The sequence below is a fragment of the Hakea prostrata genome, chromosome 10 (genome assembly GCF_041222555.1).
Source record: "Hakea prostrata isolate BN-2017 chromosome 10, UWA_Hpros_2, whole genome shotgun sequence".
In the NCBI taxonomy this organism is placed as follows: Eukaryota; Viridiplantae; Streptophyta; class Magnoliopsida; order Proteales; family Proteaceae; genus Hakea; species Hakea prostrata.
The window spans coordinates 40,049,200-40,063,202 of NC_142609.1; the positions used below are offsets into that span (position 1 = coordinate 40,049,200).

The 14,003-nt window shown below is 33.6% G+C and overlaps 1 protein-coding gene across 1 annotated transcript; it reads left to right on the forward strand.

Moving 5' to 3' along the window:
• The first annotated feature begins 8,254 nt into the window (after window positions 1–8,254).
• Window positions 8,255–13,487, forward strand: LOC149002911 (TMV resistance protein N-like). Its single transcript, XM_089138377.1, has 6 exons — window positions 8,255–8,916; window positions 9,020–9,634; window positions 9,803–10,910; window positions 11,034–11,348; window positions 11,445–12,080; window positions 12,198–13,487. The coding sequence occupies exons 1-6, from the start codon at window positions 8,402–8,404 to the stop codon at window positions 12,633–12,635; spliced, it is 3,627 nt and encodes a 1,208-aa protein (XP_088994503.1). The 5' UTR covers window positions 8,255–8,401; the 3' UTR covers window positions 12,636–13,487.
• The last annotated feature ends 516 nt before the right edge of the window (window positions 13,488–14,003 follow it).

The window sequence follows — 14,003 nt, forward strand, 5'->3', positions numbered from 1 at the left end:
TTGTTGGGATCAAGTACCGTTCAATTGTTAAAACCCCCTTTGGGCAAATAGCATGAGTGCTCTGGCAAAGTGATTATCAAAGGTTTTTCAAAAATGCCAAATCTAAGATTTCTTCACGTTGACTATGATGCAATGGAAAACACTACATATGCAAGAATCTAGTCAAGAGGAAGTTATTTTGTTCAAAAACTTAGTTCTGCTTGTTTGGAACAGATCCCCTTTGGAATGTATGCCAGATAATTTTCATTTGGGGAAATTTTCATTCTTGAAATGCTGCGGGCTTATTAAATTAAAGGTTGGGAGGGAACCAAGGTACGCTAAATTAATTTTGCCAATTTTTTGTTATATTTATTTGGGTGAGTTTTATGATATGTAATTTCTTGAAACTTTTGTCTTTTTCTTCGACTAGAATCTCATAATGCTAAAGGTCCTTGAAATTAATCCCAATATGGAGGCCTTTAAAGCACGACACTCTCACTTTATATTTAAAAAGCACAGAGACCTCAAAATTGAATTTTTATTGGATATATTTGTCCAATTTTCCATTGAAAACCTTTCAAACACTGTTTATTATAGGGATATTTTAGAAAATAAATAGTTATTTAACTGTTTTCAGTGATAAATTTTACAAATATATCTACTAAAATCTAATTTTGGGGTCTCTGTGCTTTTAAACATAAAGTGGGGTGTCAGTGTTTTAAAGAACTTCATTTTGGGGTGCCAATGCAATTAGCTATATTATATATATGGAACTTATTCTCCGCCCGCAACTTACATATAAAACTACCCTTTAACTTTGATTCTTCAATTTTTCTAGAGTCCTAATTTGACATTCTCCCTTCAGTCTAGAGTTTCAAATTGAAATATAAGCGAACCATCCATCTCTCCTAATGTATAACTAATCTGCATACAATCTTGCATGATATTGGGTTATTAAATCAAGTGTAAGCTTTACTTTTAGATTTTAACCTCAATCAAAGAAAGATGGAAGAATGAGAAAGAAAGCGTACTTTGTTCATCACTAATTTTAGTTCATCACACATAAAGAGTAAACTTATTTCTTACAACTTAACCGTCTATTAATATAATTATTTAATTTTTAGATAACTTTAACGAAACACTATTACTTGGTGTTGCATGTAATTTGGCTGGCTGATCTCTTGGAGATGCACGTCACCTTTTGCACTATTTTGTCAAAAAAATATTTTCATCCGAATCCCTTCAAATAATATAGATTTGCTAAAACATATTTGCACCTTCTATGAGTATATATACTCCCTATGACATTCAACTCTTTTTTTTTTTTTTTTTTTTTTTTTTTCAATCATGATTCAATTTTGAACATTTAATATCCAATCCTACATTCCGAAGCTTAGTTGCTCAAGTGGGGAATTTTCATTATTTTTTGGATCAAAGATATGTTAGAGTTATAGATGTAGAAGTAGAAGATTTTTGTAAGGAAATACTTATGCTTTGTCTTTATCTCAAGAGTTGGAACATCTCCATTTTATTTAGGAAAATTTTTAGTGCCATCCATCAATTCTCCCTTAAAATTAATGCTCCTTCTTGAGTTTTTCAATTTATTAATTTAGACCTTTTATAGGAGAAAAATATGTCAATAGCATCTCTTTGTGATTAAAAAATCACACTTAATTAACCACCGATTTAAGCAAGTTAAACTTTTAAGAAAATATAAGAATGATAATTATTAGGTTATTATTCAACTTTGTAGCATGGCGATGAACACCGGCATGAAAATATTGGCATACTTGTTGCCACTGCCTTGATTAGAAGTAACTTCTGTGAGCCAGCAACTTTTAGTGAAGTCATGGATTCAACTCTTTTTGACAGTTTATTTAAATAATATATATAAGAAAAATATCACTTACTTTTCCCTTAATTGATTAGATGACATTTGGACCCCTCTTAATTGGATAATATCACTTACCTCTTCTTTTACTTGACAAATGTATCAACCATCTCCCCCCTTAATTTAACTTTTATAGTTAAATTCTACTTTTAAACTGTTAAATATATATATATTTTTTAAATTCTAAATAACCCTTTACTAAAGAATGTTTTAGTTTACATTCTAAATTAATCTCAAATACCTTGGTAATAAAGTTCTAAATTATCTTCAATTATTGTTATTGTTAAAATACAAAATACTATCAATTACCTTTATAGTAAAAATTCTAAACTACTCTAATTTTATTATATACTAGTCTCATTTGGTCAAGTAAGTATGTGATATCTACCTTAATATATAATATAATAGTTACCGCCTAAACGAGTTTGGTTGAACTTCCAGTTTTAAAAAAAAAAATGATAATGCAATGGATTACTAGAGTAGTTGGCAACTTAAAAGTGAAGGATATTTACCCAAATTTTTTTTTAAATGAAGGATATAAGATACCGAGCTTTTTACAATGCATACTCAAAAGTATCGGCTCTACAGACGATTTGAATTTAAATTACAATTCAGCAGAGAGATATAATTTGTTTTTGTTGTCAAAGTCATTTAATTGTAAAGAGTGAAAGATATTCTAAGCGGTTGGCTCTTTTGACAGATAATAACAATTCATAAGTAAGAGATTAAGAATTTGAATTTTCTCAAGATTGAGGCTTCGTATTGTATCTATGAAAATAATTTCCCACCCCAACTTATATATTAAACTAACCCTTATTTTTGATTCTTCAAATTTTCTAGAGTCTCAATCTGACATTTTCTCTTAAGTCTAGAGTTTCAAATTGAAATATATGTGAATCATATCTCTTAATGTGTAATTAAGTTGCAAACAATCTTGCACGGCATAGGACTGTAAATCAAGTGTAAGCTTCACTTCTAAAATTCTCACCTCGATCAAGGAAAAATGGGAGGAAAAAAACATACTTTGTATTCATCACATCACTTATAAAGAGTAAACTTTAAAGCAATTTTGCTTCAGTGTTTCGCATTAAATGATGCACTTTAATGATGCACACCGACACCGACGAGTCCGGATCTGTGACCCCGTTTGTGCTCCCCGACCGCTTTTCCACCCCAAAATACGGGGGCCAGGTGTTGGTGATGGAAAATTTTTTTTTTTTTTTAATAATTTTTAGTTGTGGGGTCCACCGATTTTTTTGTGGTAAAACCGTCAAAGGAGCGGGGGTTGATGATCCGAATTCCACACCGACCACTTTCTGCCACTCCTTGGTTTCGATCAAATCAGATTCCAAACTTTATGTCTCTCTGCTGCGTTTGTTTGCTGGAATAAAAGTGTGGTGGGAAAATTCTTGAAAATAGTGCAAATTTTTTACTTTTCTCTTAAATCCCAAAATAGTAGATTGTTTGATTGCTTGAGGTGGGAAAGTGAGAGACAAGTTTTCTTGATTCAAAGAAACTTGTTTGTTGATGTGACAGCTCAATTTTTCCATCCAAAACTATTTTAAAACCCCACATATTTGGTATGACTTTGTGAAAAAGTTAGGAAAAGTAAAAAAATAGGACCCACCACTATCACTTTTTCACAAAACTTTTTCCTTTTCTTTTCACTCACCTAACTACATATGGGACACATATATATTTTTTTCCACTCCGATTTTTCCACCCTACCTTTGCAAACAAACGCAGCAAAACTGAAAAAGTGTCAATTACGAGATATTAAATTTAATTTGAATCGTAGGGGAGATCGCTCCCACCTATAGCCTGCTTGGATCCAGCTGTTTCTAATTCTATAATGCACGCACGCTGAGCACTTTTCTTTTACCTTCCGAGCAACTCACTGTAATGTCTGACTTTGAGTGTTTTGAGTGTAGAATTTAAGTAAAAAAGCACACATGGAAGATCTTATCACTGAGAAAAACCTCGATTGATCAATTATTAAAATTTTACATGAATTTTATATTTTTATTTTCATTTTTTTTTGGCAGAAATCCTTTTCTTTTATGGGTCCCACCTTCTATCTTCTCACCCTTTTTTTTCCAACAATTAAATCGTCTTTCTTGACTTTTGCAGTGGATTACGAAATTTTCCATGTCAATCGTATAATTGGAGGAATGCGCAACATTGAGCTGCATAAAACTAAGATTAAACCACATCATCTAATTGAATGGAAACCATTGATTATAATGCAATGGGTCACTAGAGTAGTTAGCATGTAAGACAATACAATGACTCATCCCCTTGCAAATTATAATGCAATGGGTCATTAGAGTAGTTGGCATGTACGACAATACAATGACTCATTTATATGGATTATCAGGTGCAGCATTCGAAAATGAAATCTGCACATGATGAGAATTATGAGATCTTATTATAAAAAATAAAATAAAATTATGAGAGAGATTTCATAAATCCTATTGTTGATTAATTGTGAAGGATATAAGATACTGAACTTTTTGCAATGCATACTCAAAAGTATCGGCTTATTACATATACATCTTCATTGTAAATTTAAATTACAATTCAGGGCAAATATATAATTTATTAGTTGTCAAAGTCATTTAATTGTAAAGAGTGAAAGATATTCTAAGTAAGAATTTGAATTTTCTCAAGATTGGGGCTTCGAATTGTATTTATGAAAATTATTCCCCACCCCAACTTATATATTAAGCTACCTCTTAATTTTGATTCTTAAAATTTTCTAGAGTCTCAATTTGACATTATCTCTTAAGTCTAGAGTTTCAAAATGAAATATATGTGAATCATATCTCTTAATGTGTAATTAAGTTGCAAACAATCTTGCACGACATAGGATTGTAAATCAAGTGTAAGTTTCACTTTTAGATTTCTAACCTCGATCAAGGAAAAATGGGAGTAAAAAAACATACTTTGTTCACCCCAAATTTAATTTATCACATATAAAGAGTAAACTTATCTTTTATTTATTATAACTAAACAGTCCATTAATATAATTATTTGGTTTTTAGACAAATTTAATGAAACACTATTACATGGTGTTGCATGTAATTTGGCTGATCTCCGGAGATGCACACCTTTTGCATTATTTCGTCGAAAAATATTTTCCTCTGAACCCTCTTGAAGGTGGATTTGCTAAAACATATTTGCACTTTTTACAAATATACTCCTATGATATTCAATTTTTTTTCCTCCCAATTATGATAATCAATTTTGAACATATAAGATCCATCCTACCATTTGAAGCTTAGTTGCTCAAATCTGGAATTTTGATTCTTTTTATGAAATAAGGATATTCTAAGGGTATTAATCGTGCCTCACTTTAAAAGTTATTTCATCAAAAAGAAAGAAAATAAAAGGCGGGTGTGTGGTTTTATTATTATATTCATATATTTTTGATGTGGAGAATTGTGAACGGATGCTTGATATGTAGTTGAGTTGTCCTCACTCCTTTGTATACATATGTTTTTAGATCTTGTCACAGGTTATGAAGACTCCATTTATATGGAGGATCCGTCGGAGGCAGAGTATTTCATTTGGTCAAGTAAATGGTATGTAATATCTACCTTAATATATAATCTGAAAATTACTGTGTAAACGATTTTGGACGAAACTCCAATCTTAAAAGAAATTATAATACAATGGGTCACAATAGTAGTTGGTATGTATGACAATGCAATTACTTATTTATATCGGTTACCATAATTATTTCATAATTTTTTTTTCTTCCTTCATATTATTTCTGCAAAAATCTTAGTATTTTTTTTTTTTTTTTGAATATGAGATTCATCCGGGCCAGCTTGCGCGCACCACGATTTACATCCTCAAAGGAGCTTTTTTTTTTATGTTAATGCCGCCGAGTGGGTGCGAACCCAAGACCTCCCTTAAGAAATTTGGATCTCAGTATTTTATATCCTTCACATTTAATCAACAATAGGATTCACGAAATCTCTCTCATAATTCTCATCATGTTCGGAGTCCTTCTATAATTGTTATTTTTTTTTTATTTCTTCATATTCTTTCCCTAGGATAGGAGATAATATTGAAATTGAGTAAACAAAATCTAACAAAAGACTACCGGTGTTAATCGCAAGGACCCGAGGAATATATGATACTTGGTAAGAGAGCAATAATTTTATGGTTGTAAAGTCTTTTTTTTTTTTTTTGCCAAGGTTGTAAAGTCTTCGAAAAGCAAAGAGTGCTCCCTGGGGAGATGATCCGGACACGTTAAATACAACCAACAAGGAAGAAGATTTGATTTGATAAACTTAAACTACTCTTTTCTCTTTGGAGCTTAATTGGAAATTTTATTTTAAGGTAGTTGTTACATTGGAATCTCAATATTCTATTGAACCTCTCCTTCCACTTGATGCTTGTCTTTTCTCATAAGTCAAAAGATTCAGCCACCCGTAATATTTTAATTTAATGATTATTATTAAATTTGTCTTATTTCTTGGATTAAAATATATTACATATTGATAAACGATTTTCATATGTTGGAGATGGGGACATTACATTTGACGATTAATTTAAATAATATATAGAATAAATATTACCTATTTCATCTCTTAGTCGACCAAATGACATTTGGATTCATTCTTAATTAAATAATTTGGCTTGTCTCCTTTTTTACTTGGCAAAGATATTAAATACCTTCCTTCTTAGTCGGTTAATTTTTTTAATTAAATTTTATTTTTATACTGTTAAGTTTTTTTTTTTTAAAGCCTTGAATAACCCTTTTAAGTAAAAGATATTTTAATTTGTTAAAAAAAAAAGTTTTAGTTGAAAATTTGAAATTCTAAACTAATCTCAATTGCAAATTATAATGCAATGCGTCACTAGAGTAGTTGGCATGTAGGACAATGCAATGACTCATTTATATGGGTCATCAGGTGCAGCATTGGAAAATGGAATCCGCATATGGTGAGAATTAGTAGATCTTATTATAAAAATAAAATAAAATAATGAGAGAGATTTCATGAATCCTATTGTTGATTAATTGTGAAGGATTGTGAAGGATATAAGATACTGAGCATTTTGCAATGCATACTAAAAAAGTATCAGCTAATTGCATGTATCTTCTTATGATAAATTCAAAATTATACTTTAGTATACACATATAATTTGTTTTACTTGTCAAAGTCATTTAATTGTAAAGAGTGAAAGATATTCTAAGAGGCTCTATCGGTAGATACCAACAATTCATAAGTAAGAAGTTAATAATTCAAATTTTCTCAAGATTGGGGCTTCATATTGTACATATGAAAGTTATTCCCCACCTCCAACTTATATATAAAACTACTCCTTAACTTTAATTCTTCAAATGTTCTAGAGTCCTAATTTGATATTTTCTATTAAGTGTAGAGTTTCAAATTGAAATATATGAGAATCATCTCTGTTAATGTGTAATTAAGCTGCAAACAATCTTGCACGATATAGGATTGTTAAATCATGTAAGCTTCACATTTAGAATTCTAAACTCGATCAAGGGAAAATGGGAGAAACAAAGTGTACTTTCTTCACCACTAATTTATATTTGTAAAGGTAAATTTATTTCTTATAACTAAACGGTCTATTTATATAATTATTTGATTTTTAGACAACTTTAACAAAACATTTTCATACCGTTTTGCATGTATTTGGCTAATCTCTTGGGCATCCGTGTCATCTTTTTTGCACTATTTTGTTGAAAAATATTTTCATTTGAACCCCTTCATGTAGATAGATTTGCTAAAACATATTTGCAGTTTTTATGAATGAATATTCCATATGATATTCAACTCTTTCATTATCAAAAAGAAAAAAGAAAAAAAAATCTTTTTTTTCCTCTCCTTTTGGCCCAACTATCATATTCAATTTTGAACATATAAGATCCATCCTACAATCTGCAGCTTAATTGCTCAGGTGAGGAATAATTTTTTCTATGAAATAGGGGTATTCTAAGGGTATTTATGCTCAATGTAAGAGTACTTTTATCAAAAAGAAGAAAAAAAAATGAAATAATAAAGATAATAAACCATGGATGGTATCTCCTTATTGGATCAAAGTAGGGATCAGGGTTAAACATACAAAAGTATAAGACTTCTACCAAAAAAAAAAAAAAAAGAAGTATAAGACTTTTGTAAGGAAATCTGCTTTGTAGCATGAAGATGAATCCCTTGAGCAGGGGCCAGGGGGTCGACAAATTATGTCATTAAAATTAATGCTCCTTAAATCTCTCTACTCTATCTCACTCTCTCTCTCTCTGAAAAGACTGAAACAGTGCTCTATTCACGTTGGCGTCAACTACGACATATTTAATTTAATTTAATTTTAATCGTAGTAGAGAACGCATTTTCCTCTCTTTTGTCTTCCACTTTCCCTTCCCTTGGGATCCTATGTATTGCAGATATTCCCAATTGCATCGTCTCTTGTAGTCTCTGCTTTTCACTCCTCTTCGCTCCTGGGTAGTAGAAAGTCATCGTCTTAATTTGTGATATCTTTTTGCTTAGTTTCTCCATGGCGGCCAACAAGACCTTCGGAGCCTCCTCGTCCAGCGGGGCCTCTTCTTCCTCCCGCCAGTGGAAGTATGATGTATTCTTGAGCTTTTACGGGAGGGACACTCGTACTAACTTCACCGATCACCTCTTTCACGCACTAGTCCAAGAAGGTATTCTGACCTTCAGAGACCAAGAAGAGCTGAACAGAGGAGAGGACATTTCTTTAGAACTAATGGCACCCATCGAAAATTCTAGGGTTGCCATTATCGTCTTCTCTCAGAATTATGCGTCTTCCACCTGGTGCCTTAATGAGTTGCTGAAGATCCTCGATTGCAAAAGAGACGACCAAATAGAAAAGGTCTTCCCTGTTTTTTACAAGATCCATCCGTCGGATGTCAGGAGACAGAAGAACACTTATGCTCAGGCATTTATGAGACACGAACAGCGTTTAGAGAATGACATTGGGAGGGTGCAGAGGTGGAGGGCAGCTCTCACTGAAGCTACAAATTTGACGGGGTGCGATCTTACAGATGGGTAAATCTTACTGATCAAATCCTTTTGCTTAATTCATGCTATTTTACAGTTTTAGCCTTCTGATTTAGTCTTATTTATAATTTTTTTTCATCAACACGATCAGGCATGAAGGGGAAGTTATAAAGAAAATTGTTGAAGGAGTGTTGGCAATAACAAACCCTGGACGGTTGGATGTTGCAAAATCTCTTCAACTTTTGAGCCACCATTCCTTTAGACAAGATCATCCCTCAGAAGGCTATGAGGAGCTCTCGTGTCGGTGGAAGTATGATGCATTCTTGAGTTTTTGTGGGCAGGACACTCGTGATAACTTCACCGATCACCTCTTTCACACCCTGATCAGAGAAGGTTTTATGACCTTCAGAGACAACGAAGAGCTAAACAAAGGAATGGACATTCGTTCAGAGCTGATGGCAGCCATCGAAGATTCTAGGGTTGCCATTATCGTCTTCTCTCAGAATTATGCGTCTTCCACATGGTGCCTTGATGAGTTGGTGAAGATAGTCGATTGCAAAAGAGACGGCCAAATGAAAGTGGTTCTCCCTGTTTTCTACATCATCGAGCCGAGGGATGTCAGGAACCAGACGAACACTTATTCTGAAGCATTTAACATACACGAACAGCGTTTCAAGAATGAAAATGAGATCGGGAGGGTGCAGAGTTGGAGGGCTGCTCTCAAAGAAGTTGGAAGTTTGTCGGGGTGGCATCTAAAGCCACATATGTAGGTCTTTACTAATCAAATCTTTTTGATTCATTCACGTTGTATTGCAGTAGCTAGCCTTCTGATTTAATATCATTGTGCACTACTCTTTTAGTTCTTTTTGTACTTCTTTCTTTCTTTTGTTCCTTGTGTTTTTATATTTATATATTTTTTCATCAACATGATCAGGGATGAAGCGAAAAATATTAAGGACATTGTTAAAGAAATGCGGAAAATAATAAAGCCTGGACGGTTGCATGTTGCAAAATATCCAACTGGACTAGAATTCCACATCAATGCCATACTTGGTTTGCTGAATGAAGGCGGATCAGATGTTGTTCACATCATAGGAATATATGGCCTTGGCGGAATTGGGAAGACAACCATAGCAAAGGTCATTTTTAACATCATGTTGGAAAACTTTGATGGTAGCTGCTTTCTTTTTGATGTGAGGGAGGTTTCTAGTCAACAGCAGGGTTATGTGCGTTTGCAAAAACAGCTTTTCTCTCATATCTTGAAACGTGAAAGCAAAGAGATTCACAATGAACACTGGGGAATCAATATGGTCCGTGATCATCTACGCCGTAGAAGAGTTCTCATTGTTTTTGATGATGTGGTCAATATGATACATTTGGAAAATTTGGTTGGTGGTTTTGATTGGATTTGTCCAGGAAGTCTGATCATCTTGACTACTCGAGATGAACATCTGTTGACTAAGTTGAATGTGGATAAAAGATATAAGTATGAAGTTAAGATAATGGAGAAAAATGAATCTCTTCAACTTTTCTGCCGCCATGCCTTCAAACAAGATCATCCCTCAAAAGGCTATGAGCAGCTCTCAGAAGAAGCAGTATGTTATGCAGGAGGCCTCCCATTAGCTCTCGTGATTTTGGGCTCGTCGCTATCCCAACGACTTCCAGCTCAGTGGGTATATCAATTGGAGAAACTAAAAGCGATACCCGATGGTGATGTCTTTGGAAAACTTAAAATAAGTTATGATCTATTAGATGAGTTTGATCGGAGAATATTCCTTGATATCTCATGTTTTTTTGTTGAAGAGAACAAAGACCACTTAAGTATGATTTTAGATGCTTGTTGTCCGAGCGGAGTAGCTGCAATTGAAAATCTCAAAGAGAGGTCTTTGTTAACAATTGATGAAAATAACATTCTACGTATGCATGATCTAATTAGAGACATGGGTAGGGAAATTGTTCGCAATGAGTCTCCTAAAAATCCTGGAGAACGCAGTAGAGTGTGGAAAGTTGATGAAGCCTTTGATATATTGGAAGACCTCACTGTAAGTATTATTAGCATGTACAATTCCATCTCCTCTTATCATAATACATGATGTTTATTGACAAATTAATATGAAAATTCATGCCTGACTTGTTCCTTTTCTTGTTTATTTCACTTTTGTTAGGGAACAGTTGCCATTGAAGGCTTTCGAATATTAGAATCTTCTCAGAAGATTGCTAAAGAGATTGGCCAGAAGATTACTCGTGGTTTTTCCAAAATGCCAAATCTAAGATTTCTTCAAATTTCTTTCCACGATGGAGGTCCGCCGATATACTGGGAATGTTTCCTTCAAAAGGGAATTATTTTATTCAAAAAGTTAGTTTGGCTCGATTGGTTTGGATTCCCTTTCAAATGTATACCAGATAATTTTCACCTGGGGAAATTGGTTATTCTTGAGCTGCGGTGTAGCATTCTAAAACTAATTTGGGACGGAACCAAGGTACGCCAAATTAATTTTGTCGATTTGTGTTATATCTATTTGAGTGAGTTTTATGATATGCAATTTGTGGAAAATATTTTTTGTCTTATCTTCCAGAATCTCCCAATGCTGAAGGTCCTCAATCTTAGCGAATCTCGTCTCTTAACCCAAATGCCGGATTTCTCTGGACTCCCAAATCTTGAAAGATTGTATCTCCAGTCGTGTGTAGGCTTGGTTGAAATCCATGAATCTATTCATTGTCTAAAGAAACTTGTAGAATTGAAACTACAAGGCTGCATCAATTTAAGAAATCTTCCAAGCGGTATCAACAAATTGGAATCTCTTGAAGTACTTGATGTTTCTGATTGCGGTCAGCTTGAAAAGTTGCCGGAGGGATTTGGGGAATTGAAACGTTTAAAAACGCTTGATCTGTCAAATTGCAATTGGACAGATGATGATATAGCTGGTGGTCTTGAGGAGCTTTCCTCATTGGAGTCACTGGATCTATTCGGCACCAAATTTAAGTGCCTTCCAATGCTTCCGCCAAGTTTGTGTTCTCTTCGTGTAAATTGCTGCTACCACTTGGAAAGATTGCCATCCCTATCAAAGTTGAAGCAAATAAGGGAGCTAAACCTTATAAAAACTCCAGAGGTGACTGAAATTGAGGGCTTAGAGGGTTTGAAATCTGCAACATTAATAGACTTGCGTGATTGCGTCAAATTGGAAACTTCTGTGAAGAAGAGAATCTTTCAGGTCTGCTCATTTACTCAGACTAGCTAGTCTACTAGCTTTAAAATTGTGAAACCACTTTTCTATTGATGTTTTTAATTATATAAATAACATGGTGGTCTGATTTGGTTTCATGGACAGGATATATGTAAAGAATTTGGAGGCGATAAGATCTGTGACATCTTTCTTCCTGGGAATGAAATTCCTGATTGGTTTGCATTTCAAAATGATGATTGCCAGGTTATTGCTAAACCTCATAACATGGAGATGCAGCCACAACAAGAAGGGTTGATTATATGCAGTCGCTTTGAACCTCTCGACTTCCTCATCTTCAGATATGAATTCCGTGTTGAAGTTGTCAATAATTCGAAGAATTTGACATGGAAGCATGCCGAAGATTTTGATAACCACGGTGAAACAATGAGCACTTGGGCGATCAAGATACCCAATAGTGTTTGGAAATCAATCACTAATCAATGTCAATATGAATATGGGGATACAATAACTGTGTCAGCCTACCAAGTTGGAGGTCATAATGGAAGATACCCTATGAGCCAAATTGGGTTCCATTTTTTCTAAACGTGATACAACAGGTGACTTTCTGGGAAGAGGAATGTTCCAAAATCTTAAGTTGAAGAAATTCGGGTTCCATTTCTTCTTGTGCCCACCTCACACAACAAGAGTGTTTGTCGGAGGAGGAAGATTCAAAAGCATGGCTTAGTAAGTATTTTATATTTTTAGATACTGTCTTGAATCATTTGGTGAATTCATTTTTTTTAATTTTCATATAATAAACTTAAAGAATAGTATTTTTTTTATATTAAATATTCAGTTGTTTTAAAGATATTTTTGTATGGGCAAACAAGTGTTTCTCTCTCCTAAAGTCCCTTTTGTGCCATTAATTTTTCATCACCTAAATCTCAACACAGACATGAGAGTTGTACAGGACAGAGGAAACAGAGTTGTTCTTTGAGAGCACCATTAACAATATAGTCAAGTTCATGAACATCCTCAGATTTTACAGCTGTATAATTAAGCTATGGGTTGAAACAGAGTTGTTCTTTGAGAGCACCATCAACAATATAGTCAAGTTCATATTCTGATTTTAATGATTTATATGCGTGCTATCAGTTTGTTCTTAAATTCAAATTTTCAATTTCATTACCTGTTCGATGAAAAGCGCCTTCAAATACCTCTCTTGTTATTCATTTCCTGATTCTCAGATAACCCTTTCTAGCGTACTACCACCACAAGCTCCCAGCACCCTATTTCAGCCACTTTCAAATTTCCACTCTCTTAGATTTGCAAAAAAAGTTTTATTGCCATAAGATTTTAAATTTACCAAATGACATCTATTGAGTGCATTATTCCATTTAAGACGTGTAATTTTCTATTATTTGTTTGTTTTCAGTCACTTAGCCATGATTTAGCTTTTCATCCACCTCTCTGCCTCCTCCCAATTGTATTGCTTGTTAGAAGATAAAATTAGTTGGAAAAGAAAACCCAAGTACAATTTGGGGTTTATTGAAAATATAAATTCCAAGCACAATTTGGGTTTGCTTTCCTTCTCCTGCTCACTTCGTTAAGATTGAAATCTTTGGATGCCTCAAAAACTTATTGCCTTCAGCTTGATGTTGGAACTGTAAATCTGCTCTGCTGAGTGCAAATACAATAAAGCATATCTTATTTTTACGTAATTCTATGTTTCTTGTTCTTTTTCTTTCTTTTGTTTCCTACGGCTTTTCTTCTGTTTCTAGAGTAGAATGGGAGTCCCAGTCCCATGCATATCTATTAAAATTCTACATTCTACCCAAAAAAAAAAAAAAAAAAAAAATACTACAATCCGACACATATGCATCTATAACACCATAGTTCTCAAGTAATTATAAGGTACCTCATCATCTCTAGATGTCCATTTGATGCATACCAAGGTAAGATTGAGATTTC

Bases quoted from the DNA above. Each gene is read 5' to 3' on its own strand.
- LOC149002911 (XM_089138377.1), top strand. From the start codon at position 8,402: ATGGCGGCCAACAAGACCTTCGGAGCCTCCTCGTCCAGCGGGGCCTCT. The intron at 9,635-9,802 runs GTAGGTCTTTAC...CAACATGATCAG, and splicing joins TGGCATCTAAAGCCACATAT to GGATGAAGCGAAAAATATTA. The intron at 12,081-12,197 runs GTCTGCTCATTT...TTTCATGGACAG, and splicing joins TGAAGAAGAGAATCTTTCAG to GATATATGTAAAGAATTTGG.